At 45.1% G+C, this 23026-nt stretch overlaps 1 protein-coding gene and 1 pseudogene across 1 annotated transcript; both read right to left on the bottom strand.

The window, feature by feature from the left end:
* Positions 1-624: 624 nt before the first annotated feature.
* Positions 625-15565, bottom strand: C2H21orf62 (chromosome 2 C21orf62 homolog). The gene is made up of 2 exons (XM_037377898.1): positions 14829-15565; positions 625-3328 (listed from the first exon to the last, which is right to left on the bottom strand). Exon 2 carries the CDS (start codon positions 3256-3258, stop codon positions 2584-2586), a length of 675 nt encoding a protein of 224 aa, XP_037233795.1. The 5' UTR covers positions 3259-3328; positions 14829-15565; the 3' UTR covers positions 625-2583.
* On the bottom strand, positions 1404-1506 carry LOC119143925 (annotated as a pseudogene).
* Positions 15566-23026: the final 7461 nt, after the last annotated feature.

The following is a 23026-nucleotide window of genomic DNA, read 5'->3' on the forward strand; positions in this document are numbered from 1 at the left end:
TGAATTATTTGCCTGTCTGTAATACATACCAGACATGTAATGTGCTCAGAACACCACCCTGCACCCCTGCACCCCCAACCTCTGCCAACCCAGCTCCAGCGCCTAAGTGTTTTGTAACCTGTGATACAACCATGAGAGGTATCAGTAGATGTAGAAGAATGGCTGCAGAAGCATGGCCTTAGAATCTCTGAAGATCTGTGCAATCCAGGCCTGGTATTAGAATAGGTCTGTAATCAGAATTGTACTGAAGTTGCTGTGATGGAGTTAACAAGAAAGGTAGCCTTGAGCTATTCTTGCATCCTGAGACCAAGTAATTATGTTGTGCCAACAGGCCGTGGCTGTAACAAGATACAGCTGCTGGGAAAGCTGTTGCAGGGCCAAGAAAGATAGGGACCGGTATGGGAAAATAGGGAGTAACAAACTACAAGGCTGAAGCACAGCAACACAATTAGCTACATGGATAGAATGCTTATTTTAGTCATGATAATTAGGGGTGTGAGAACCGCACGTGTTTAGAGACTACTAACCAGTTATATTTCTGCTTTACGAATATGCATGTGTATCGGTTCTATATAAGTAGTGTTAGAAACTAATAAAGTAGAGCAAGATGCATAACTTATATTGAGCATCTTCTTGACTCCGGCGAACCCTTCTTCCAACAACTAGAAGTATTTGTGATTTGGGGAGAAGGCTCATGGTTTGTTGCCAAGGTGCTGACAAAGGTGTTGTCTTCACAACATTTTTAATGTTTTATAGTAATGATTTAATAGTTCTCCGGTTAAGCCTTCAAACACCTGTGTGCTTAAATCTGTTAATTTGCAATTGCAAATAGACCCCATTAATTCAGTAGTTACCGCGTTGTTCATGTCATTGGGAAAGCTCACAGTAATGGAAGGTGTGCATGTATGTAAGTATTCGGAAGAATCAAGTTTTGCTTCCTAGGAAAACGGCTCCATCATTGATTACAGTTATAGAAAAAGTCTTTATTTGAAGTTATTGAAGCAAATTCATTGGTTCCACAGAATCTTGACAGCCATTCCCCTCAGCACACATATTTTATCCCGGTTTCATGCAATCCTTTGCTGTCAATGCAAGACTGTTAGGACTTGCTATTCCAAAGCCTTTATTGTACTATATGGATGGATCCTGGCCTTAATCATAACTCATAGAATGCAAATCCTACAGACATGGGCAAGGAGCTGACTTCAGGCTATATAAATAGTCTTGATGTATGTTTTTCAAGGGATGGCAATCTTCCTCCTGCAATACATCTGAAAATTATTTGCTACGTGTCTGCCAGAAGTCTCACCTCCCTTATCACATGACAGTCGTTGGATGGGACCTTTCTCCTTTCTTATAGAGGAGAACATGAGCAGAGCTTGCCGTTATCAAAAAAGTTGAAGTCAAGTTCCCTGCATTTGGGGAAACTGCAGGAATTGGCACACCTGATGTGCAAGAGACAGACCTTTCCCTGGGAAAAACACCCTTGTGAGCATGCTGTCTCACTTGTTAGGTGGCCTCTTGCCCAATGCTTTCCCATGGTGTGTGCCATGGCTTGTCAGAGCACAGCTTCCTGGTCATCCCTCAAACACACCTTTGGTTGTGCGCTGAGGTCGGAGGCTGCTTGTGTAGCCCATCCCTGCTTTTGTAAGAGCCTGTGTCACCCAGCCCGGGCAGGGGGGTCCCAGCTCTGACGGAGTACCAGAGGGCAAGGACAACTCGGCACTCCCAGTCTGAGTGACTGCAATCACCTTGCAGCCCTTGAACCTGACAGCAGTGGGCTGTATCTACTGGGCACAGCCAGTAGATAGAGGGAAGGGATTATTCCCCCTGTCCGGCACTTACTAAGTGACTGCATACGGAATACTGCATGCAGGTTTGGGCCCCCAGTGCAAGAAGGATATGGATCAACTGAAGTAGTCCAGTGGAGAGCCACCAAGATGGTCAGGGTCTGTCTGGCGCATGTGTCTGAGAAAAGTGTGAGGGAACTGGGCTTGCTTAGCCTGGAGAAGGGAAAGCTGGGGTTAATGGTTGGAAAAAAGTTTTCCCCCTGAGGACGGGCAGGCAGTGGCACAGGTTGTCCAGTGAGATTGTGCACGCTCTGTCCTTGAGGGGTTTGGGGACCAACTGTAGAAAACCCTGAGCTGCCTGGTCTGATCCCAGAGGTGGCCCTGCTTGGGGCAGGGGGTTGGACTGGAGACCTCCTGAGCTGCCGTCTAACCCGACTGATTCTCCAGGAGGCTCAGTTTCTACAACTGGAGGTAGATGATTATGTCTTTTTCTGTCTGAGGCACAGCCTTAAAACACAATTTGTCTGCAGATTTATATTCTTAGCTTACAATATAGAATTTGTACTGAGGCTTTCAAAAACAGTTGTTTCGCATTTTCTTTGTTTTTTTAAGAAAGCATTTACTGAAGTAGTCTGATGAGCCTGTCTTTAAACACCTCCCTGTAGAGTGCTATCACAGTCAGAACTGCCCATACTGTAACAGCTCCTCCTGGCCAAACCAGACAGACTTAAAGAAGTCCCATCTCTCTCTTAGCAGTTTGCCATGCCTCTGACTACTGAATGTGTTAAGTAACTCAGTAAATAAATGTTACAACATAGCTGTTGTTATCTGAGGTTGAGAAAACATCAGAATACAGCAGGCTGGGAAAGTGCTCTGTGATACTAGAGATATTTTCCACGCTGTATGACTTCAGCAAAGAATATCCATTGAACAGTGAGGTATCCAGAAAAGAAACATATACAAGCATTTGCCTGTCTTTGCTGTGCACCACAAGTGAGTTTTCTTTTTCGTTATTGCTGCTGCTGTAGATGGTTACACTCTGCTCTGGAAATCGCCCCTTGATTTTGTTTACCCGGAGCTTTCGAAGTCCCCAGATGGCCAAGTATTCTGCTGGGAGAGGAGTGGTGCCACAGAAGGACAGCTTCAAATCCCGCACCCTTGTGAAGTTGAGGAGCATCTCCAGCACAGAGGTGTCTGTGAACCAAATGGTCAGGTGGCTGTTGTAGGTCGTTTTTTCCATGGTAGAAAGCAGCACTGTTTTGCAATTGCACATCAAGTTTGCCAAGCAGTAATCACAATCACGGATATCTGCTGAGCAGCTGCAGTTGCGAATTGTGTTTTCCTTGGTGAAAATTAGCGTATGGTTCTTCTGACTTCTCACAAAACTGCCAGTGATGTGTATGCCGAGGAAGCCAGCCAAAATGAGAGCCAGCCAAAAGGAGAAAGCAGAGAAGGCTACTGGCTTCATTAGTACTGGTGCCAAGCTGCCAAGTGTCTCCTCCTTTTAGTCAGTGAATTATATCACTTGGCTTTACCTACTGAGGAAAAAAAATTTCTTTATTTTACTGAAGACCACTCAACAGTTAATATTACTTTGCTTTTCCCACTCATTATCTGTCTCATCTATTCAGAACCACACTGCAGTTTTGCTGGTTGCCCTACATTAGAGGGGAAGCACAGCTACACTGATTCAGAAAAATGAATTTTGACTCACGTTTAGGATTCTTCTTTCACCCCTCTTTTCCTCTAAATGATTTCATCTGCCTATGGGACAGCTTGGACACCCTCTTCCCTATCCAGGCAGCCTGCCCAGTGTGAAGGTAAGGGCAGGGCTCCTCCTGCTCATTTCTCCTTTCTGCTGTCTCTTTGTCCACTTCTCAAGAGACAGGGGTGACAAATGACCCTGTTCTCCACTTCACCAAGTGAGTCAGTCTGTTAGTAAGGATTGTGATAACCTTGCTTTTGAACCGTGAGAGATATACTGGACAAAGGGAAAGAAAGAAAGGGTGGTTACGGGCAGAAGCAGTGCTAGATGTAGCACGTATCCTTCTGAACTGTGTGATACGCCAATAAAACCTGCTTTTGATCCATATGAAGCTATGCCTGCTCCAGCCTTAGCTTATAGTTTTGGGGACCAAGGACCATCTCACTGTGTCTCTGCACAACAACTAGTATAGGATAGACCCTGGCTTTGTTGGTTGCTCTGCCCCCCTTCATTTACCCTGGTATCTCCATGCATGCTTATGACAATGGAGCAAATTTCCACCCCAGCCATGCTCCAGCTCAGGTGGTTTGGGAGCATATTTGGTGGGGACTCTTGGATTCTCAGCTATCAGCCTTTGGTTTTCAGAGCAGGATTGGATCTTACCAGGAGCATCAGGGTTCTCCTGGTGCATTATTAGATGGTGCTATAAGCAACAATGCAGAATGTAATTTCTCAACGCAGATTATAAGATGCTGGAAAGTCTGTCTGATTTGACTAATTGTTTTGAAGCACCAAGAGGCATTAGAGCCAAACTTTGACCAGAGGTGGCAGGTCCTAGTGAAGGCAGTAGTAGGGCATGCACTGGGCAGAGTTTGGTCCTTAGCGTGTGAAAAGATTGATCCATGTCCAGAATGCATGTCTCCAGCACCTCAGAAAACATGGCAATACACCTGCAGTTGTGGAGAAACATTCCAGGTAAACAGGAAAATAATATTTATAATAAAAACACAAATTGGTTTTGTCTGTTATTCAGTCTTCCATCAATAGACAGTGGAATCTTCTGGTTTAAGCTTCAAGGAATGAGATCTTTAGCTTTTGATAGACAGTTGCATGAAAACATCTGTCCGTTGCATAACAGCAGTCAAAAAGTAATTAAATTGTTAAGATGTAGTAGAAAAACGATGGGAGAAGAAGACGCAGTGCTGTTGAGCTACTGCATAAATCAGTTGCTTGCTGACACTTGCCTGTTGTGTGCAGTTCAGATCCCACCGTTTCAGAAAGGATACCACAGGACTAGAGTTCAGAGGAGAGCAACAAGAGTGATGAGATATGGAAGGGTTTCCCTTTAAGTAAGGTGGGACTGGGTAAGGTAGGACTGTAGGTGGGAAAAGAGGTTGTGGTTGAGACCTATAACAGCACAAGCAACATGGAGATGGTGGGTAAAGATCAGTTTTTCACTGCTTCTTCCAAGAACAAGATCAAGACATTTCAAATAAAACCAGTAGGGTCACAGCTGACTTGCTGATCCTTAGCAAAGCATGTTAGGGATGTGAAAAGTTTTCACAAAGTCAAGGCAGGACTGGGTAAGCTCCACAAAGAGAAGTCCATTGTGGTTATCATGCACACAGGCACTACACCTGGCTACAGAAGGCCCTGTGCTGAAAGTACTTGGAGACAAATCTGTAGCAGTAAGTGTCACCTGTTCTTGTCCTCTTGTCCACCTACTTGACATCTCCTCTATGCACCTTCTTACAGCTGCAGATGGAGATGGCTGCTTGACTAGATGGATCTTTGGTCTGACAGATTATGGCCATACCTATATAGTGTAAATGTATGCAAACTGACTCAAACGTGATTTAATTCTGTATGTACTCCCTGTATTTAGCATGTTGTTCTCTTAAATGAAGGATACAGTTATTTCAGTGCTTAAATAAAATCTTTAATCTGTGTTGTGGAACATACCAGAAATACCAGTCCAACTGTTAGCTAATGTTTAACCTCAAAGGTCAGACCCATCCAAGCTGTAGCTGTTATAATTACTGCTAGATTAATTTGATCTCCAGTATCTAAGCATCTAATCATGCATCACAGTGAAAAACTTATTACTAAATCTCCACACTACGCTTATTTTTTCAGCCCTTAACCATGACTAACTGTTGTGATAGAACAGAAATCTGTAATATTACCACTGTTTCACAGCTCAATGAAATTACTTGGATTTATCTGTTTTGGGGATAATATTTTCAAGAATAATTCCTAGACATAGATATGAGTTTGAACTAAGTAAAAAAGATTTTAATTGAAGTCTAAGCAGTGCTGCATTTCAAACTCCCACCTGCTTCAAAAGGGGTGATACTGCTTTTTCCACATAATGTGAGGACTTAATCATAAAACATTAGAATAAAATACTTTGATGCATCCTGATTAATTTTAACTTTTGATACATTTTCGTATTTTTTTCGGTACCTGAAGAGCAGAGAACCTTTAGTTCTCTACTTTCCTGCAGTCAACCAAAGAAAATTCTCTTTCAAGTTTAGCTTAGCTGATAGCATTTGGGCTCTGTTCGTCAAGATCCAAACAGGTTCTAAATCTTGACATTCCAGCAAGTGTTATCTCCAAAAATACTTGCTATCCTCTTCTGCTCCCTGCAATGAAGAAACATTCCCATCACTTCAGTTTTCATTATTTAGTTTCTGTGTGGCTCTGTTGAATAATATGCGAGCAGTGAAGTATATGTGGCAGATTGTGTAAAGTGTCAAAGTCGCCTGCAATGCACCTTTACTTAAGCTATCAATTATCTACAGAAGAATGTGCATTACGTAGCTCTTAATCAAACTACTTTGCTGGCTGCACTGGTTAAGGCTTGGAAAAAGGTTGGCTTTAATTTTTAGGGGTGGGGGGAGCTGCCTTGCAAGGAAGAGGCAAGTTAAAGTATACATAAAACTTAACTGTAGCTTGATGACTCTGAGTTGAATCTTTTTTGAGTTATTACTGCTGTCAAGGCACTGTTAGGAGGAAGGGTGTCACAACTCAGCAAGAGGTTCTCCTTACTAAAAGTCTGGGGACAGGTCTTTAGCTTGTCCTCTCTACAGGTGGCTCAGAAGAATCTGAGTTTCAGTAAGGAAGATAAGAATGTGAAGCAAAAGTCGCAGACATGGCAGCTCAGGGGCAGGACTTTCCCAGGGTAGAAAATGTGGGGAAAAGAAAGAGGATCAAAGAAGAACATGGGTCTGAAAACCAGGGCCTGAATGTATGCACCTGCAGGATGACGTCTTGTTGTTATGAAGCAAAATGAGGTGATCCGAGTTTAATCATGGAAAGGACTGAAACATAGAACTATTAATGTTTGGGTTTTTTAATTGGTGTGTTGATGTCATGGTGAGCTACACAAGGAATAAACACTTTGTCTTTCAGGAAGTACTTTTGAAGTTGCAAAAGCTAACTTTTTTTCAGTTATTTTTAAAAATCTTCCTCCTTTGAAGAGATTCCTTATATTTTGGATTGCATGTAATGCAAAGTTGCTTTCAGTAGGGCTCTTGGAGATGCACAAAGGCCTTTTGTTGTAATACTGCCATTAAGCTGAAAGAAAATTTGAGATGATTCTCTTGCCTGTTGTGGGTCTGCATTCTCCATCATCTCCAAATTTGCAAAGAACAATGGAGCGTCGTCAGAAAACTGGAGAATTTGGGATGTGGGATAAATCTTTCCACCATGCTGTCTCTGAGCATTACCCACTCCCCTTAATACAGATGATTATCTACCGAGTTCACTGAAATATTTTAATATATAAACTGTAGAAACCCAAAGAGTGCAACAGATCATGCTAAATATCAAGAATTTCTGTACAATTTTCTAGGGAAAATTGGTGGATATGCCTTCTTCTCTTCCCTAATTTTCAAATTAAGTTTAGCTAGGCTTCCAATATCACCAGTACATATTTAGATACTAAGCAAGTCTCATGATATGCATTTAACATGCATGTCTTGAACTAGTTCTGCAGCCTTCTTCCTTGATTATGGCTAAGAGACAGCATTCCGGTTCTAAAACAGCTCAACAGACCTAGTCTATGTCTTACTTTTCAACTACACTACCAACTTTGGCAAAAGGAGGGTTATCATACAGTTATGAATAAAACATCTATGGCTTAAAACTTCTAAAATCTATAGCTATTTAAAGATTCATCTGCCTGACAGTGGATTTTACAACTTGTTTCCATAAGCCATTTAACATTTCCTTGCATAGCATAGCAGGCATAGCAGTCCTGTAAAAATCATATAAGCATTTTTCAGCTTTCCAGTTCATACTATAAGATTGCTGAACTCAAGAAATGTGAGTGGTATTTCAGATCTGAACTTGGTAAATTATCTGAATGCTCTTACCTCACAGATGGGTAACCTACTTGCTTTTATGTATCTATTCTGATGCAAAGAATAACTCCTTTATCTACAGAAGCTCAAGCTAGGAAGGGGCTGGTCTGCATTTTATTTCCATATAATTGTTCAATCAGCTATTTTTTTTATACAATCTTTTTTGTCCAGCCTTGTACCCTATGTTCATTAGTCCCTGAAAATGGCTGGAGTAATAAAAATGGTAACATATTTTCATACCAGAAGTAATTGAACTTGTTTATTAACCAGTTGCAGTGAACTGATTGATAAATACATTTTGATTAAAATACAGAATGGCTCTGTAGCCTAAACCAGGTATACACTATAGGAGTCTTGTGCTATTCCTGGAGGTTTACTTTGAACTTTCAAGTAAAAGAATCTAGAGCTCTACCAGGCTGCAAGGTGACCCCTAGCAGAAGTTATACCACTTTGGGTTCATTTCTTTGTCCAATGCAGCAAAGCAGTAATTTGTACAAACAGATGGTGGTTTATTCTAACAACATGGTTTCTTCATGGTGGTATTATTTCTAACATCCCAAACAACCATGTCTCAAATGAGGCATAGGTGGGATATAATAACATGCCCTTCACACAGCTGCAGATACTTTTTCTAAATTGGTCTCACACAGTCAGCTAACAATTACGCAGTGTTTTGAAATTATGCACCGTGATTGCAACATTTCCTTTTATCAGTTACTGGTCAGTTTTTGTTAGAGCTGCAACCATCAACAAATGCACCCCCTGCATAGGTAAATTGGAAGTAAAGCCTACTTGCCTTCCCTTTCCATCTTCACGTAGTCCAGTTTTGGAAAAACAATTAGAAGTAGAAAAGACGAGAAACAAGTAAAACTAGTAGATAGATAGCTGCTGAGTCATATCCCACCACCACCACCTTGCTGCCCTGAGTCACCATGTGGTAAGCATTTAGTGTTTGAGAACGAAGTGAAACATTAAATCAGTGTATGAGAATAACTCAGTGCCTTGAATAGAAATTAGACTGTATTGCTGCAGAGATCTTTTATTAAGTCTGGGTAAGCAGTGACCCAACTTTGCTGAGCGGTGGTGGAGTACCACTACCCCATGGGAATCACTGATGGTTGATCCGGTTCTCCTCCAAACAGCTGACAGTGTTTCCCCAGTGGTTACCTGCCAATTACAGCATCAAAACACCTCAGAAGGGTTTTGAGGTGTGGATTTTATTTTCTATTAATTGAAGAGGCATGTCAGTTCAGGTATCAGAAAGCAAAGATTCAGCGATTACAAGACAAATATTGATAGAAACTCTGCCACTGCAAGAGCTTTCTGGGAAATGGGGAGGTGGAAGTGGGATATGTTCAAGATCAAGAGATTCTTAATTGGCCTGAAGATGTTAATCATGAAGAAGGCTTTGGTGACTGCTGTCATCTTCTTGATTTTCATCTGGCATTTAAGCTCCCTGAAGTCCAAAGCTACCATCCAGTTTTCCTTGTAGACACCTTTAGAAAATTCTTCCTTGACATTGAGGGGAAGCTCTTGCATCAACCCAAGATGGAGGACTCTTTGTTATCACCAGATCTGTTTAGCTGAATACTTGGAGAGCAGGAAGGAAAGGTCAGCTCTAAGTGCCAAGAACAACTCTGTAACAACTACATAGATCTATAGTAAAGCATGTCTAGGAGTACCTGAACACAGTACCTAAACCCTAGAGCGCAGGCTCAGCAAGCGCAGGTAGATGAGGAGGAAACCACAGCAGCCTGTATGGTGGAAGGAGGAGGTAGCTGTGGGCGAAGGAGGCAGCTGTAGAGAGAAGAAGGGGGAAAGGTGGTGATAAGGGGCTGGGTGGAGGAGAGGCAAGTGCAGCCCAGAGATGGGATGGGGGAATGAAGAAGAAGAAAGGAGTAAGAAGCCTTCCTCAGCAAATCAGCAAGCATTTTAATAGGGCAGAACATACAGAAAGAGCACAAAACTGAGGACCTGGGGCAGGTTTTTTTGCTAACTTCACAAGCATGTCTTGACAGAAAGTAAAAGAAAAGGAACAACATTTCTGTAGGAGAGCCGCTCATTCTGCTTCTGCTTTGGCTCCTGATTTGTGTGGTTTATATACAATCCAATATTTGTCAGTAACTAGTTCTTCCTTCCACTGAAAAACTGGAGAAAAACTAGATGCCAGCAGCTGTCTCGGGGTCCCTCCAGCCTGCAGTGCTGGCCTGGGGAGGGGTACAGCAGCCACTGCTTTGGAGCTGGGATCTGTGTGGTAGGGGGGGAGAAGCTGCATTTTTCTGCTTAGCAGCAAGCAAAAATCCTAATCATTTTAGGGAAATTTTACTTGCTTACAGTAGCAACAATCTGCTTCTTAAGAAACAGTTTTGAGTGATCTAAATCTAGCAAATCATTTGTTCATTTTTGTCCTCAGTGGGGGGCCTTTCCAGTGAAAATCAGACTAGACACAGATACCAGCAGAAAATTATTCCTGTTTGCCTGCTTCAGCCATGCATGCTGTTAGATGTATATGCTCTTTCCAACATTGAAACCCCTGGTGTATTATTACATGTTACCCCAAAAGTTTTCTAGCACAAGATTCCATCCCCACTCCTTTTTCTTTGCAGGTTTTGATACCTAAAGGAGATTTTCAATGCTTATTTAGTAATAGTGTAATTTAAGGTTTCTGAATTTGCTTTGATCATTCCACTAATTTTTTTTTTATTTTTTTTTTTGCTAATTGCAGATCTGTGTATTAAGGAAACTGCAAAAAAGCAATAAAAAGCCTTTGGCTGTTGTGTGAGAATGCTACTGTCTCAAGGAAAGTTAATCCTATTCAATGGAAGTCTCAAGCCTATACAATTAATTTCTTCACAGGGTGCTTTCTTCCATTCTCTATTCAGAAAAAAAACTAATTAAAACCCCTCATTGATCACTTGTGTTAACATGTGCCTATGTGAAAGTGCTGTATTAAGCAAAGAGGAGCTTAAATCCATATAATCTTGTGCAGCTTGAGTAATGTACACAGGATGAATACCAAAACCACCCAATTTAGATCAAAATAGCATGAAAGGCTGGACAATGCCAAAAGCGTTTAGAAGAACTACAAAGATTGCCTCTTTCTTTTCCTGTTTGCATGCAGGTATGGGAGGGAAGTGTAAGAAAATACATCGCATTTCGGAGCGAAGGTGGCAGCCAGGTGGTAGGTGCAGCAGCTGGGCTGATCTCACCGGGCCGAAGCATTACTCACCGGCCATGCAGAAACCTCAAAAGGGAGGCAGGGGAAGAGGAGCGCAGACAAGCTCCCCTTATGCGAAGGCACAAAACACGCACCAGGCTTGCGTACTCCTCTGTGTACTCTTTTGGTGATATTTAATACTGGTCTAACCTGTAAAATGTTTGTTGAAAAAGGGGTTTTTAAGGACTGCACAGGGCTACCGTTGGGTGGCTGTGCTGTGTTCGCATCCTGACTAACTGGAAGCTTTTGAAGACCAATTTCTTTGGCATTTGAAAGAGTAAATGGAACTCTTCTTCCCTCTCCCTCCCACCCCCACCCCCTCAGAGATAATGCTAACAATTTGCTTGAAATCCTATGGGATCTTCCGGAAAAAAACTTTTATTGTTAAATTGTAACTAAAAGTAATGGTATCTCTGGTTTGCAGAGAGGTATGCACATGACAAAGGGTGAGGTTAGTTTTTAACATCCACTGAACTAAACAAGTGTTAAAATACAGTATTGCAGGAAAACGTAAAGGGTTATATAAAATGCAAAGAGTCAGTCACTTTATAAGTCTAGTTTGAGTCTTCACTGCAGAGTAGCTACATTATCTGACCAGAAAGCCCTAGAGAGGCTCAAGCCTTGAGGGAAGCAAAATGCTGGATACGACCTTTCTACTCTGTGGGAGTTTTAGGAGTTCCCTAAGTGGGGTGATGGCAGAGAGGGAGGTATTTTGCTTTCCACCTCTCTGTTTAAACATTTACCATACTTACTTAGTTACTTCATAGCTAAATGTAGGAAAGTAACTTTGTGTTAAAAGCCCATGTTCTACAGACTTCCAGGCTGCAGTGTGATGCGTGCTTGTTGTCAGTAACTTGAAAATTGTATTTACGTTTACTTGTGCAGCAAAAGCATGGACTGCTGTCATTAGGCTGAGCAGCCAGTGCTGTAGCAGTGGTGCTGTCAAGTATAGCGAAATAAATTCCTCCCCAGCAATGATAAAAATGCAAAATAAAACAGTCAATTCTGTTGCATTGAACTTGAACAACACAGAGACCCTTGAAAATGTTCTCGTGTGGGTATTTTGCTATTCAGGTATACATAGAGTCTGGGACAGACAATACATCTAAAAACGCCTCTGCAAAATGGTCTAGCCATCCCATCCCATGTGAAGCTGCTGTCCATTACAGAGGCAGACGTTGCAGTGGGGAAGGTTGTGACACGTTACTGCAGGGAGGCAGATTAATAGGAGAAAACTCAAGGCAAGGGAGGAAGTCTTGTCCTGCGAAAGAATTGGGAGTGGTGATACCTTCCTTTTTCCCCCGGATGAAGGTCACCCTTGGCAGGTCACGGCCTGGTTATTCCCAGCTCTCAGAAAGCAGAAAGGATGCATGTGTAAGGCCTTCATTTTCATGCCTAGCTTCACACATGCGGTCTGTGCTTTTCCTAATAAAGAGCAGGGGACTGAGATGAGTGGCAGAATTTGCTTTGCCAGAAGAGACCTGGAGCTACTCCAGCTTGGAGGTGTGCACAGTGCATGGTGTCCAGGAAGACTGACACATGGATCTGGGTATTCACCTTTGAATTGCACCAGGATAAGCATTTACATAAATGAAATGTGAGAAAAAAGTGGTATAAAGCTTTACCTACTTGGGAAGAGAGCACCGTTCTGCACAGCTTTACAAAGCGGCAGCAGACCAAACACACCTTACCCGCCCGAGCCCCATAGGCAGGATTTGCCATTACACCTGTGTAACTGGATTGAAATCAGCGGTATAAATCTGATCTAATGAAATGGCGTATCAGAATTTTATTTCTAGCAGTGCCGTTATGGCATAGCAGTGCCATTATGGCAGTGTGTCTCCATCCTGCCTGCTAGTACAACCTATGACTACAAGTCCCAGTTTTCTATTCACTGGTTGTGAAGTGCTTTGTGTCTCAGAGGGATGGCATTATAGAAAAATAAGTTTCTTCCTGTTCCTGTCTAACCAGGCAGCTATTCCATTCTGTTGACTGTTTCATATTTCTCTGCCGTGCCTTCTGCAGCTTTCAAATAATGGAAGTACTACTGACTTGAGCTGTTGTCCTGATGCTTATGAGAGAGCCCTGTACCAAGAAGGTGTCAGGAATACAAAATCATGCCCTGGTTTTGTGTTAAAGAGAAACCCCAGGGCACACAGTTATATGTTACACTCTGAAAAGATCCTACCTCTACTCTGAATTATAATTAGTGCTTTTCAATAACTTCCTCATTTACTTCTTGAACAATCTAACCTTTTGCCTTCCAGTAGGCTAATTTTATTTATTTTGGTAGAAGAGAAGCTTTAGCAAATACAATTTCCTTCAGTACCGGTGCTGACTCTGAATGCACCAAACGTTACAATGTTGGGGGATTTGTTCTTCCTGTGATTTAAAGTCTGGGTATTCAGAAACCCAAGTGTATGCACATGCATAAAGCATGAAATTGTATGCTCACAAACGCACAAGTCCATCACATTTTCATGTAAGTCCTTTTGTAATTGTTAGGTGTGAGCAATCAAATCCCTGTTTATTCATCTGACCTCAGAAAGGGACACCTTCTGGGAAATCAGGTGCCCCAAGGGTGGGTGGTCAGCGCTGCCTGAAAACCAGAGTTATCAGTACAAGCTGAGCACTTGAACACTGAGGTACTAAAATTGATTTTAAAACCACTTTTAAAAATTCACATTTTATTATGTCAAGCCAACTGCTCCCTGGAGTGCACTTTAAAGCACTAAAAGTGTGCTTTTAATACTGAGTGAACTTTAAAGAAGAAAGTTTGACTGCAGCTTTTTCTTATTACTCCCTTTCCTAACCCGACCTGGACAAACGTTCAAGGTAAGCATTACGCTATATTAAAGATTTGCCAAGCCCAAACCATAATGCTTACTTCATGAATGAAAATGGTATAAAAAGCATACTTTAACACTTCATTTTCTATTGTTGAAATCCTAAATTAAGGAAAAAAAGCAAAAGGAGAAAGCTGCGTGACAGAAAGCTGTTATGGAAATGTTGATGGTCACTAAGCGGCTGGAGACTGAAACCCTGGGGTGGGGCCTCCAGGTTCGGGGTGTCTTGGCTCCTGTTCACTCACTTGGATAGCGAATTCACTCACTTGGATAATGAATGCCGTCATTGCCATTGAGACTCCATAGCTTTATAGAGGCAGTATATTTACCTTGGTTTGTCCTTACTGTATCACCGGCTTTATATAGAAATTAAATGGCAGAATAAAACACAGGTCTAAAACACAACTAAATTAAATGGCAAAATAAAACAGAGATCCTAGCTGCTCCTTCCCTGATCCTCCTCTTGCAGTGCTCTTCTCAAGGCAATTTTAACTGATTAAAATGTCTCAACTCCTGTCAGCTGGGGTAATTCCCGCCAACACTTCTGTCACCTTTAAAGATTTGCCTAAAGAAGTATTTGCAAAATGGAGCAAAATAATTTCCACCATTCTTTGTGGTTATTATTCATGGAGCTATTAATTATTACCGAAGACATACAGATACAGTGTATAAACAATTGCAACATATGAAAGGCAAACTTTGCAGAATCTGTTACTTTAACTGTGATTACAAAACAACAAATCCAAAAATAAATACCTGCCAGCAACAGAGCTGCTGGCAAGGAAATAATCCTGCTGGAAGAGAAACGGCCTCATTCATAAAAACGCAAGCTATTAAACGTTCCTCTGCTATTTACACACACACGCACCTCTTTTTAGAGCTGAAACAAAGGCAGCAACTTACTCTTTCTCTGGATGCCGGTGGATGGGTTTGTCACCGCTTGGACGAGCTTGCAGCGGCAGGGATGCTCAGCTGCAGCTGGGAGCAGGGTCAGCCCGCAGGGCAGGCGGCGGTGCCTCCTCTCCCACTCGCTGCTGCTCTTTTATGTTTTCGCAGGCCAGCAACCCATGCCGTGTTCCCCTGACAACTGGGAGAGCAGTCCAAGGTCTACCCCTATCATTAACGCCACCACAGCAGGATCCCTACCTGCCTTTACCATTTCTGCTCCCACGCTGTCGGGCTTGCTTGAGGAGGGGAGCTGGGGTGTAGTCGAGCAGTGCGAGCTGGTGACCCGTGTTCGCAGGGGTACGGCAGCCTGGTGGGCAGGGAGGGAGACGGACCTCCCGTGGGCTGTGCTCCTCTCCCAGCACCATGCTGGCCTTCCACATGGGGAGCCCTGTGACTGACCTCATGGGACATATTCTGCTCTGCTCACTTTCCGGGGAGTTTGTGTGTAGGTTTAAAGCAGGAAACCCCCATGTCCAGTTTGAAAGCCTGCTCACCCAACTGGAAGGAGTATCTGGAAATTTTCAGTCACAACCTAGCAGAGGCACAATGTGGCTCTCAACCATGGCTCAAATGCTGTGGATGCTTCTCCATGATCCAGCATGGAAAACAACATCTTTGTGACATGTTTTACAAACTGTTACCATGGGGGAAGTACCTGCTGAAAGCTAGAATCAATACAACTAGCTTGGTACTAACTAGCCTGAATAACTGGTGGGATTCTTTGTAAGGACATGCCAGTCATAAGCAACTTCACAAGGAAATGCAGCAGGAGCATCTTAAAAAAAAAAAAAAAAAAAAAAAGAGACAACATGCTGCAGAACAAAGGTACTCTGGCAGGGCACCTGTGGGGAACGACAAGTAAGGATTGCTGTGATTCAAATGATAAGATATTTGCTGCTTTTTTAAAAACAGTGCCTGTCCTTCGCACGCCCAAGAGCCTGTAGAGGAATTATAGAGGAATGAAGGCAGGTTAATTAACATTGATAATATAGAGCTGTGGGCTGGCTTCAGGGGTGGTGGGTTGGCTGATGTGGATAATGTGCAGCTGTGGCTGGTTCCTGCTAAGTAGCTAAATAGCTCTAAGGACCCTATGAAGAGGAGCTCCAGATGAAGAGAGAGCCGGAAGAAGCAGAGGGAGGAGAGAGAACATCCTGGATGTAGGAGGGACAGGAAGGGGGGTTGGATGAGGAGAGGCTGGCTGGAAGAGGAGCCTGGAGAAGAAAGAATATGGGCACAGCAAAGGCAAGAAGCAGGGTGGACTGGCCTAGAGAGGATGAAGAAACAGCATGAACAGTAGATGAACCTTTGAAACCTTATGTGAGACTAGTAGTGGTGCTGAGGCATGAGAGGGCTGGTGTGGGGTGGTAAAAGCCTTGCTGCAGCCTGGTAGTTTTGTTAGTGCTGTGACAAGAGCCCTCTGGGAACTGCAGATGCTGTTACCCCAGTAAAGGCATTTGGCGGAAGCCAGGAATTAGTGTCACTTAGGCCCAATTCAGAGAACACTTTGGGCATTTTATGGTCACTGAAACCAATAGAGATTGGACACTAACATGCTGCTGTGATTCAAGCCCTACCTCCTCATTTATGAGGTGCATATGTAAAAGAAAAAATCCAGCCAATTATACTATGGATGTTTCAGGCAAGTCGCCTGATCTGTGATTGTAGTTTTATTGTTGGATTTGTTTTGTTGTTTTTTTTTTTCCCCTGAAAGAGCTGGTGTGTGAGAGGCTTCAGTCCCCTCTCACCCTCATTCAGAAATGAAGGAGCAGTATTTTGCTCTCCATCAGAAGTCCATTCAGATGCTTGAATTCCCAAGATGCCCATTCAGCTCCTGAAGGAGAGGTGCTCTGGGGAACCCTGTTTTGCAATAAATGCATGTGCTGTGCATCAGGCAAATTTGAGGAGCGTATAGGATCCGTTCACTAGAGTTCTTATTCGTTGTTAGTCTTACACAATAAGAAACACTTTGCCTTACTTGTATCGTGTGTGAGGTAGTGGCAAACTTGACTCTGTATGCACTTGTCAGAAAGTCTGTTGTATTTTGGGATAAACTAAACCCATTTTGCCCTTCTTGGATGCATCTAATGGGGGAAGACCTTCATTCCCTCTTTGTTTCAAACCATCCTTAGGTTTGCTTTCCTTTAGGACTAACACCAAGTGCCTTTAATTCTGGCAATTTCAGTCTTCCTTTGGGTCTATTGGGTGTTGTCAAGTAATTTAAGAAAGGGTCTGGCTGGCAGCCAGCTCAATAGCCCAGCTACGGAAACTGCACGAACCTGGGTTTGACACCTGTATACAGGTGAACTCCAAGGACCTGTTACCAATAGGTTTGGAGCCATTACTGCTCAGGAGGGTGCTGTCAGGCAGGCAGTTTCACAGAATCCCAGAGTCACTCAGCTGGAAGGGCCCCCACGAGATCTCTGGTCCAACCTCTTGCCCAGAGCAGAGCCTGCTCTGGCATCAGACCAGGCACCTCAGGACTGTCTCCAGTTAGGTCTTGAAAACCTCCAAGGATGGAACCTGCGCAACTGCTCTGGGGACCCTGTTCCAGTGTTTGAGAATTCTTTTCCCTTATATCAAGTTGGAACCTCCTGTATTTGCCACTGTCTCTTGTTCTCCCATTGTGCACCTCAGTAATAAGCCTATCTCTATCTTTTTGACAACTTCCTAACAGATATGGGGAGGTGGCTACTAGGTCCCCTCTACTGGGTCTGGCTGAGCCCCATAGCAGCCCTCACGGTGCTCTGCTTTATATTGGTGGCTAGAAAGGTGGGGATAACACACAATGTTTTGGCTACTGCTGAGCAGTGCTCGCACAGTATCAAGGCTGTCTCTCCAACATTCCCCTTCCACCCATAGGCTGGGGGTGGACAAGATCTTGGGAGAGGCACAGCCAGGACAGCTGACCCAAACTGACCAAAGGGATATTCCATACCATATGACATCTGCTCAGATATAAAAGCGAAGAGGAAGTGGGGGCATTTGTTATTTAAGGCATTTGTCTTCCAGTGCAACCACTACACATATTGAAGCTCTTTTTCCTGGGAAGTGGCCAAACATCACCTGCTGATAGGAAGTAGACAATAACATCTTTTTTTTTTCCTTTACTTCTGCATGTCATTCTTTGCTATTTATTAAACTGGCTTCATCTTGTCCCATGAGGTTTTTTTCAACCTATTTTCAACCCCCACCCTCATTCTGCTGAGGACAGGAGTGACAGAGCAGCTTAGCGGTTGCCTGGCATTCAGCTAAGGTCTACCCACCACAGTCCTTTCTGGCACCCAACGTGGTGCACGAGACAACGGCAGTTTTATATTGTGTGCTATACCTATAGTAGTTTTCAAGCTGAAAGCTCCTGTGTGGGACACGGAGTTTGTTGGCCAAACTGCTTATCTCTATTTTGCTATGCTTGGGGACACATTAACAGAAATAATGGCTATGTGCTTCACCCTGGCACTGATGCCTTGATGTGCTGGGGGAGCTATTTTGTGGGGAGGATGAAGGAACTTGGGAATGTACTAGTACAAACAATAACTATGTGCTTTGCCCTGGCCTTGATGGCTTTGCTGTGCTGGGGGAGCTATCTTGTGGAGATGAAGGAATACATCTCCCTTTCCCTGCCTGGGACTGATGTGGATCGTTTTGTTATGCAGGCTCCAGAGGTTCTTGCTCCACCCTTATGAGAGCTGTTCAATACTATTAATTAATACTGTTGGCATATTACGGGTTTTGTGGAATTTGGTCTCATCCTGGTGTAAGAGAAGAAAACTTTTGGGTGAGGCAATACTGAAATGTGCCCTGAGGTGGATGGTCCCAGGGTTGCAGGGTGTGTGGAAGCATTGGGCAGATTTCTAGGACAGTTATCACCTCCCATAACCTGGAACTTTACACCTGAACAGGTAAGCAACCCTGGCACACTGATGTGCCGGCTGATAGAAGGGTGCCTTGCCTACTGCAATTAAAACCAACAGCTTCTAGCACTGTACTGGGGCTCAGCCTGTGCCTGTCGAGCCACAGTTCAGTACTCTGAGGACTATGGTTGAGGCAGGGACCCAAACTGCATCTGATGACGTTGTGGTTGAGATAGGGACACAACCAACAACTACAGTAATTGCCCCAGTAGTGAAAGAGAAACAGTGGAAGAGAAGAACAACTGGTCCATATCATCAATTAGTAAGGGAGGGGGAAGAAGAGGAAAGTTTTGATCAAGAGGCCGGTCCTTCAACAAAGAAATTGGGGGAAGGAATGTTTGTACTAGCATGTTCCCAAGGTCCTTCATCCTCCCCACAAAATAGCTCCCCCAGCACAGCAAAGCACATATCACAGCAGTATTAAAACCTTGTGAACTAATTGATGATCGATAAATCGATGCTTGCTTCTGAGTTGACTAGGGTTAACCATTAGGGTTGGTAGTCACTGTTCAGTATCATCCATAAAGTGAACTGGTTGGTTTGTCCCATTGTAAAGGGATAAACAAACACCAAAGCGTTACTTTGGATAAACATTTCTAAGCAAACACCACAACTCCGCTTCCACACTTGGCAGCAACCAGTGCTCATCTGAACCCACAGGCCAAGGACTGTGTACACATAAGTGAGATCATCTCTCCAGCTAAGGCCTGAGAAACCTGATGGAAAGCAAGGAAAGAAGCTAGCTGTACTGACAGCCAAATTATTTCAGAGGGCTTGACTTTTGTTTCTTCTCAGAAGGAAGCCAAAATAATGTGCCTAGCCCAAAATGTGGAGCCCACCTGACACAATGTTCTTTCTCAAGCATAGCCATGCTTGGTCCTACTGCTCTATGTACAGTACAACCGATTGTACAACACAAAAATTCTCAACAAAAATAAATCTACTTCTGTTAAAAACACTTGCTCTGAAGACCTTATACTGACTTCATCCAATGCAACAGGTGATTTTGAGGAGTATAATTCTGCAGGGCACTTAACTATTTTTTCACTGCACTCCATAGAAAAAAATATATTATTTTAATGTTGCTTGAAAAAACTGAGCAGCATGGGCCTCACCCATGATGAACAGTCATTATTCTGCTGGCACTGATACAGGGTATCTAGGTCTGAGCTTACATTACGCAGAGTGACAGCAATACTCTTTGTTTTAGGAGCTATATGTCATGGCTTTCTTGTTGGCTTGGAGTTGGTCACATCCAACAATCCCCAGAGGAACTGTGCCATCAGCTATGGCTATAGTTTTTGTTGTGAAGACAGTCATCCAGTAACAGCTGGACTAAAACCTCCAGCTGATTTCATGTACGGCACCATAACCGTGCTTGGTGGTTATGCCTAGATTTCGGCTGGTGTGTGGCTCTACTGATTTTGGCTTTGAGAACGTCGTCACAGCCGAGCAGCTGGGTGCACATTCCCAATACAGCTCAGCTCTCTCCATCTCCCACTGAATGCAGCAGCTTAGAGATCATTAAGAAGATTGAACTGCTGGTGTTCAGTGGTGTGCCAGGCCAACTGTGCCGTTTCTCCATGTCCTTTGACAGCGAGAAGGTCTCGTCTGCCAGTTGGGGCCACTGGTCAGTGAGGGGAGGAGAGGGACCGGGCCCTTCTGTTCCTCAAAGGGATGCAACCTGTGGCAGGTCTGTGAAACTGAGCCCTTGTCCAGCTGAGGGACAGGCTGGATTTCCCGTCCCATCAACCTTTCCTTTCCATTCCTCTTCTTCTAGCACACCAGCTAGCCCCTCAGGCAGCCTCTGAATCAATTCTACAACGACAAATACAGCTAATAACGATCCATGCCTAGTAACCAAAAATCTTTTTTGGATTTTTGAGCTCTGGGGAAGTGGATCCCCAGTTTATCTTGACAGTTGAAAGCACTGGAGGGGCGGGAGACCCTCAGGTGTTGCAAGGGTGTCTGTGTGGGCCTCCTGAGGCAGCAGCCGGGCAGCCCGGGACCGGGAAGGGCAGAGGGGGAGAGCTTGGGGGAGGGGCAGAGGGGAAGAGCTTGGGGGAAGGGCAGAGGGGGGAGCTGCTGGCTGGTGCTAAGCTGCCTCTGCTTGTACCGGCCCGCCAAGTGCTGCGCAGACGTACCTGCGCTTGGCAAGACCTGCTAAACTGATGTGGCAGCGCTGCGAGGATCTCAGCAGCAAATTAAGGAATTAGCGGCAATAGGAGGCTTTGCAGTACCGTAGGAGGGATTTAGTCTTTATGTAAACAAAACACAGATGTGAGAGCAAAGCTGAGGGGGGGGGAAGCAATCAAAAACCACAGTTTGCCAAAAGCCAGGCTGCACTTTTCAGGGTTCACTTCTGCCGCCGCCTGCCTGCGTTCAAGGATAACAGCCAACAGCAGCTGGAAATACTCCGTCCATCCGCCCGAAGCGGGCGGCGGAACAAGCCCGTCCGTGCTGTCGGTGTGCCTCTGTCCGTCAGTCTGTCTGCGTGGGACACGGGCGGTGAAGTAGCGACCGGGAGCCACCCGGGGGAGGTGTTGCCCCTCCTGCCGGTGGCGGCCCCGTGAGGCGGCCGGCCCCGCCGTGCCCGGCCGTGCCGCCAGGCGGCGCCCGCAGCTTTGGCAGCTGCGCTGCCGCGGCAGACGCGGGCGGGCACCGGCGCGCTCCTGCCCGCGCGCCTGCCCGCCCCGCGGAGGGCGAGCGCCGCCTGGCGGCCTGGCGGGGCGGGAGCCGCGTCCTTCGCGCCCCTGCCCCGAGTAGTGCCGCAGGAGCAGGACATCAGGACCGAGGGGGAGTTGCGATAAAGACCTGCATTTCCCGCCAGCACACACCCCCACCCCACCCCCAGCGTTTTCTGTTGCAAAAACGACCTTCCTGGCCAAAAGGAAAACTCCACTCCCTGGCTGGTATTGATCAATTTATGTTATATGTTTCATCTCTCCAACTTAATGAACAATTTGAGGTGATGAAAACCTTGGGCAGCAGCATCACCGGATCATTTGCAGTGCAGAAACTTCTTTTTCTCACAGTGCAGGCTGTGGAGGACATGAATCCCTGGCACGCTTGCCCTGTGTCACGCAGCACACCGGCCAAAGCAGCTCCCACGCTGCAGGAAGGCCCCCAGCCGCACAGGGCAAGGATAGCTGCTCTGCTCCAGCCCGGCCCCCCTGGCCAGGAGGGGACACAGATGGCTGGGGAGAAACTGGAGATGGCTTTGAGTGTTCCTCGTTCTGGCTGCGCTTGGGTTTTCCCTTCAGCCCTCGCTGCAGTCCCCAGGCAGCTCCGGTTCCCTGCCGCAGGCCTTTGTCGGCACAAACTGGGAGGCACCAGGGGGGCTCTGTCAGTGAGAACGGGGAGCTCGGGGAGCCCAGGGTGACTGCTGGCCTCCTCCGGTGCCCCGGAGCATCCCTGGGCATGGGGGGAGCGGGAGGTGGGCAGGGGGGAACAGGACAGGGTCACGGTGGGTAACCACTGCTGATGCACTCCTGCACCTTTGGGGCCATGCTAGCGAGCCACCGGTGTCTGTGGCTGTCCCAGCTCTGGCAGGGGTGCCTTGCCTGGCGTTAGCTGGGCCTATCTGAGGTAAATGTTGTGAGGGTTTCCTGAGCAATACCCCGCTCCCGGTGCCCAGCTGCCATTCCCCCGCAGTGGAGGGCAGAGCAGCTGGCAGGGCCTCAGTACTCCGAGCAGCTCCCCGCTTCAGAAGGCCCGGGGTCTGCATTGTGTTGATCATTAGGCTGCGGTGCTGGTCACGTATCTTCTCCTTCCTTCCTCTCTCCCTTTTTTTTCCCAAGGAACAGAGAGGTTTGTGAAGCTGGGGAGAGCTTGTCTTCTGGGCCAGGGTAACTTGGTGGTGGTGGGATATGGAGGAAGGGAGGGAATCCTGTTACCTGTCTCCCTGCCTGAGCCTTTGGAATTACTCTCCCAAGAGCCTGGTTCAGGGAAGATGCTGGCTTGGTTTGTATGCTTGAAAGTAACAGGGAATGAAAACAGAAGCAGAATTTATATTAAAGATTCAATGGAAGGGTGTTTTGTCTTCGTCAGGAAAACAAAACAGAGTGTGCTTAGACTCAGTGGTTTCAGTGAGAGTTAAGAAGTTGGCTTAAGCAAAAGCAAGATATTCCTGACTGCGTTTTGATCATATGCTCATGGGAAAATTCACAGGCCACCAGAGGCAGTGATACTAGTAGAAAACAAATAGTTTTCATTGCCATTAAAATCCCTTTAAAAAAAAAA

Source organism: Falco rusticolus, chromosome 2, assembly GCF_015220075.1.
Source record: "Falco rusticolus isolate bFalRus1 chromosome 2, bFalRus1.pri, whole genome shotgun sequence".
NCBI classification, from domain to species: Eukaryota; Metazoa; Chordata; class Aves; order Falconiformes; family Falconidae; genus Falco; species Falco rusticolus.

Excerpts from the sequence above, each read along its gene's own strand:
- C2H21orf62 (XM_037377898.1), bottom strand. The coding sequence starts at position 3,258 with ATGAAGCCAGTAGCCTTCTCTGCTTTCTCCTTTTGGCTGGCTCTCATT.